The following is a 5,296-nucleotide window of genomic DNA, read 5'->3' as shown; positions in this document are numbered from 1 at the left end:
TATCAGCTGGATCCAAGTGATTTGGAAGGCACTTTCTGCAGAAAGGATAAATAACAACTCAGTTTTAGTCTCTGAGTGTAGGACTTTGTAAACATATATTAATGGAATGTAAGAAAGCATTATGAATATATTATGAGCATATGTTAATGGAATGTAGGAAAGCAGAGGTGACCAGAGTGGCAAGTGACTTATGCCTTTAATGCCCACCCAAAATGTCCTTCACAAAAGATAGGAAGAATCATAAAATCATGGAATGGTTTGGGTTGGAAGGGACCTTAAAAATCATCTCATTCCAACCCCCTGCCATGGGTAGGGACACCTTGCACTAGCCCAGGTAACTGGCAGAAGAAAAAGAAGTCCTGGCATTTACATTTATATCAGACTGAGATTAATGTGTTCCTTCCCTCATTTCTTTCTCCATTCTGGAGAAGGAAAGAAATCCCAGAGCACCTCCAACCCAGGAAGAGGCTGAACCCAAGCAGAGACACTGTAGGTTGTGTTCCCTGGCAGTGAGGGAATGTTTGAGAGTGAACAATATTGGCACTTCATGATGACACCATTCCCTCTGGAATGGTCTGACGTGGCTGGGGCTGCTGCCCTGGAGAGAAAAAGCTGCACGAGCACTTGCTCCAAGCCTATCCACATGAACGGACTGGGAATAAGGGGATGTTTTACATCCAGCTGGACAGCACAGCTCTAAGATGCTGAGCATATCCCAGTCCCTGTGTATTTGCAGTTGTTCTCTCTGCACTGTATCCATTGCGTTGCAAGGTAAAAGCAGGAGGGAAGGAGAGGAGAAGATAAAGCTGAGGATTAAACTGATTCCAATTTTCCCAATCACCCCTCTAGGCTGTTCTCTGCCTAGAAGGGAAATGATCACTTGTTCCCTGTAGCTCCTCTGGTCCCTGACTCCTCTACAAATAAAAGGATCCATTAGATAGTTTGGTAATGCCAGAAGTTGACTCACAACAATTTCCTCTTGAAAAAAAACCCTCTAGCAAACACCCAGGTGGCCAATGGTGGTAGGCAGGATCATCCAGATCCCTCCTCAGGGAAGAGGAAGCAGAGCTGGTTGGAGCACCTTTTCCTTGCAGAAGCTGTTTCACTACTGGACTCTGTATTGGGTTTATGTGGCAAAGTTTTGGTAGCTGGGGGGTGGAATGGCTCCTGTGAGAAGATGCCAGAAGCTTCCTCAGTGTCCTATGGAGCCAACTCCAGCTGGAGCCAAGACAGAGTGTCCAGTGGAGCAAAGGCTGGGCCCGACAGTGACAGTGGCAGCACCTCTGGGATAACAGAGTTAAGATGGGGGGAAAAAACTTACACAGCTTCAATTCTGGAGAGAGGAGTAGGAACAAGTGAGAGGAGCAGCCCTGCAGACCCCCAGTCAGTGCAGCAGGAGGGGCAGGAGGTGCTCCAGGCACCGGAGCTGAGGATCCCCTGCAGCCCATGGAGAGGCAGCTGTGCCCCTGCAGCCCAGGGAAGTCCATAGGGGAGCAGAGATCCACCTGCAGCCCCTGGAGACCCCAGACCAGAGCAAGGGGATGCCCAAAGGAGGCTGTGATCTGTGGGAAGCCCAGGCTGGAGCAGCTCCTGGCAGGACCTGTGTCCCCATGGAGAGAGGAGCCCACGCTGGAGCAGGTTTGCTGGCAGGAGTTGGGATCCCACAGGGAACCCACACTGGATCAGCCTTTTCCTGAAGGACTGACCCCATGGAAGGGACCCACACTGGATCAGCCTTTTCCTGAAGGACTGACCCCATGGAAGGGACCCACACTGGAGCAGAGAAGAGTGTGAGGAGTCCAACCCTTTTGAGGAAGAAGGAGCAGCAGAGGCAGCATGTCTCTGACCACAGCCCCCATTCCCTGTTCCCTTGCTGAGGGGAGAGAATTCAGGAGTGAAGCTCAGTTTAGGAAGAAGTAGGTGGTGAGGAAAGGAGTATTTTAAGATTTGTTTGCATTTCTCATTCCCCTCCCTGACTTTGTTTCCCACCTCTGTGGATTTGCTGAAATTTTCATGGAAGGAGGGTTGTCTTGTGGTCAGGGGAGAGGGACATTGCTGAACCACCCCTATTTTTTAAGGTATTTGCAGATCACCTGTCACCTGAAAAAGCAGAAAGGAGCTTAAAAATTCCCTGTTGTCTCCAAAAGGTTGTGTTAATGGAGAAGGCAAGAGGGAAAATGATCCCAGGGAAAATAACCCTTTTTCCCAAATTCCCACACTTTCAGGCCACTGGCAGCTCTACTGCTCTTTGTCAGTGGAAGTTCAGGCTTTTTTTGGTGCTGATAAGCCTTTGGGCTGGGCTTGAAAAATCTATTTTAATGCTTCATGTGGGATCATGGGAACACCAGTAACCACACCACACACACCAGAGTTATATCTCCTTTTTTTCTCTTTTTAATTATTGAGAGGAGGGGGTGACAATGGGGTTACACAGTTGGGAATCTGCCCCCAAAGCCACCATGGTGCCTCCTCTTCCTCAGGTGCTTCCTGTTCAGCTCCTATTTCCCCTTCCAGACAGGTGGGATGCAGCAGTAGTTCTTGCAGTCAGCGGAGTAGGACCAGGTGTCCACCTTGGAGCACTGGTTGGAGCAGTACCCCAGGTTGGCACAGGTCTTCAGGACCTTCCCATAGCCTGCAGGATGACAGAGGGAGAGGGGTTGGGTCAGGAGAACTGCTTCTGTGCCCCTGTTTCCATGCCCTCCATCTCGTCCAGGTGTAAATGTGGCATCTGTGCCCCATTTCTGTGCCCTCCCATCCCCTCCAAGGTGGGTGACAGTGGTCAGCAAGATGAGACCCTGTTTGTAGGGAGGCCCTGCTCTGTTACCCCCCACATTTCCACATTTCCAGACCCAAAGATGGAAGGGACCTTGAAGGGCACAAGCCAGAGCAGCTCCCTGAATACCTCCCTCCCCTCACCTAACAAGTGCAGTTTGGGAAAGAGATGCTCCAGAGGAGAGCAGATTCAATCTCCTCATGAGAGACACCCCAAAAGCAAAGTTCATAAAGATGTTTTTCTGTGCACATTCGTTTTTCCTTGTCCTGTACCTCCCCTTAAAGGATCAGTGTTCTCAGAGCAAAGCAGCAAAAGCCACACCAAGGATGTTGCAAAGGGCTTAAAATTGGGCCTGCAGCAGCTTTGCACCAAATATTCACAGTTAAAAGGTTAAAAGTGGGTCAAGGGAAAGGCTTGGCCCAGGTGGGTGAGAATTGAATTCTGAAGGGGGTTTCTAAAGCCTGTTTGGGAGATCTCAGCCCCAAATCCCCTCTTGGCTCTTGTACAGGGACCTGAAAGCCTCAGAATCTCAGAAACAGCAAGAGCTATGGCACATCAGTAAATAAAACACAGTCATAGAATGATGGAATGGTTTGGATTGGAAGAAACCTTAAAGCTCATCTCATTCCAACCCCCTGCCATGGGCAGGGACACCTTCCACTATCCCAGGTTGCTCCAAACCCTGTCCAGCCTGGCCTTGGACAGTTCCAGGGATGGGGCAGCCACAGCTTCTCTGGGCAACCTGTACCAGGGTCTCACCACCCTCAGGGCCAAGAATTCCTTCCCAATATCCCAACTAAATCTACCCTCTTTTAGCTCGAAGCCATTAAACACACCCTGGACTGAGCCCTGGCAGAGAACTAAGTTGCCCAGAAGAGCCTCTCTGGCACTGTGGAATTCTCTGACTCCCCAGGAGAAGTGGCCACATCCAGACTCTTGTTTGGAATGGTCTGGCCTGGGCTCCCTCCCAGACTGGATACTGAAGTTTTTAACCTCAATTTCACAGAAATTTCACAGATTATTTCTATACGAATCCCTCTGAGGGTAGTTCTCATTTTATTGTCCCTTGAAAGAAGTCATTAAAGTACCTGGCCAGGTTACAGCAGCCACCTCAGAGGGTAAGAACGGTATTTGCAAGAGCTATAGTTATTTTAGAAGAATCCCAAAGAACATATAAAGCTCATCTCAGCCCTTCTTACCTGGAGCGGCCAGGGAGACCAGGAGGAAAACAGCGAAGACAAGGTACAGGAATTTCATGGCTGCGGTTGAGCTGGAATCTCAGCAAGGCTGGAGAGAGGAGGGTTGGAGACCTCAGAGGGAGGAGGTGATGTACAGGGAGGCTGCAGCTCCTGGTTTTTATAGAGCCTTTCCCTGGGGATGCTGGGGAGATGGGAATTCATCCAAGTGCTGTTTGGGGCTGGACGTGCAGTGATGGCACGAGAGAATTCCCTGTATGCTGGCAGCCACCTCCTCCCCCCAGAGGTGGTTGCCCAATATCAGATAGGATTTCAGCACTCCTTGGAACACAAAGGAATAGGGGCTGTCAATAGCAGAGACCTTAGGATGGGTCAGAGGGACCTGATGGAGATCTGTGGGTGCAGCGATGGAGGGAGAACAAGATCAGTATCACGGGGTTCCTTTCCCAAACTCTGGCAGGGATGCAGTGGGATGCAACAGGGACATGATGCACTGATAACTCTCCCTCCATTGTCCAGGCTGATCAACATGTGGGACTGATTGGAAAGGACCCACGTTCTCATCTCTGAGCCATCTCTAACAAACCTCCCTGATAAATTCATCAAACACCACATTCAGTGAAGTCTCTTTGGCCGCCCCCCCTCGCCCCTCTGATGGATGGGCTGGAGCACTGGGGCTGACAGCTCCCAGGAGCCTGGATGAGCCTTGGAGACACTTTGATCATCATCTTTTCCTCACAAAGCCTCCAGACAGTCCTGAGATTTTCCAACCCCAGTTCACTGGATTGTTTAATGGCTTGAGAAACAACCAGGAAAACAGGGGCAACCAGTGAAGAGACAAGAAGCTGCTGCTGCTGCAGAATTCCTCAATATCCTCAAACTTAAATCTGCAAAAGGCAGCAGATGAATCTTAAAACACTGAGTAACATGACAGCAAAACATCAAACCCTCAATCAGCATCAGTTTAAGGTTGAGAATTTGGAAAAATAGGTAATCTCTGTACAAATGGTGGGTCTGAATTACCTAAAACCAGTTAGGAAGGGGGTTTGGGAGTCCTGCATCAGTCTGTGGGGTGTCACAGTGGTGTGTGCTCTGCTCATCTTCCCGTCTCTGGTGGCCCCTGGTAGGGAAAGAAGAGGTTAAAAGAAAGGTGGCAGAGCTGGGGACTTGTGTTCATAAAATTAAGTATATTGGCACTTGTCAGCTTGGGGGGGAACACTTAGAGGAGGTGTATTACAAGCTGTAAAAATTCCAGAGGCCTAAGGAGGATAGAGCGACAGTTCTTCAATTTTTATAACCCAAGAAATAGGTGGGATACCAAGGCAAA

At 49.5% G+C, this 5,296-nt stretch overlaps 1 protein-coding gene across 1 annotated transcript; it reads right to left on the bottom strand.

Annotated features, from left to right (window-relative positions):
- Positions 1–2,475: 2,475 nt before the first annotated feature.
- LOC113957517 (cygnin-like) lies at positions 2,476–4,059 on the bottom strand. The gene is made up of 2 exons (XM_027665113.1): positions 3,973–4,059; positions 2,476–2,632 (listed from the first exon to the last, which is right to left on the bottom strand). Exons 1-2 carry the CDS (start codon positions 4,028–4,030, stop codon positions 2,499–2,501), a joined length of 192 nt encoding a protein of 63 aa, XP_027520914.1. The 5' UTR covers positions 4,031–4,059; the 3' UTR covers positions 2,476–2,498.
- Between the last annotated feature and the right edge of the window lie 1,237 nt (positions 4,060–5,296).

This window comes from Corapipo altera, unplaced genomic scaffold, assembly GCF_003945725.1.
Source record: "Corapipo altera isolate COAL_440 unplaced genomic scaffold, ASM394572v1 164, whole genome shotgun sequence".
In the NCBI taxonomy this organism is placed as follows: Eukaryota; Metazoa; Chordata; class Aves; order Passeriformes; family Pipridae; genus Corapipo; species Corapipo altera.
Note: the sequence above shows the minus strand (reverse complement) of the source record. Positions and strands in the feature narration are given on the sequence as shown.

What these genes read in the sequence shown, in the direction of transcription:
- LOC113957517 (XM_027665113.1), bottom strand. Translation starts at nt 4,030, where the DNA reads ATGAAATTCCTGTACCTTGTCTTCGCTGTTTTCCTCCTGGTCTCCCTG. An exon ending in GGTCTCCCTGGCCGCTCCAG is followed by an intron (nt 2,633 to 3,972) that starts GTAAGAAGGGCT and finishes GTCATCCTGCAG; the next exon opens with GCTATGGGAAGGTCCTGAAG.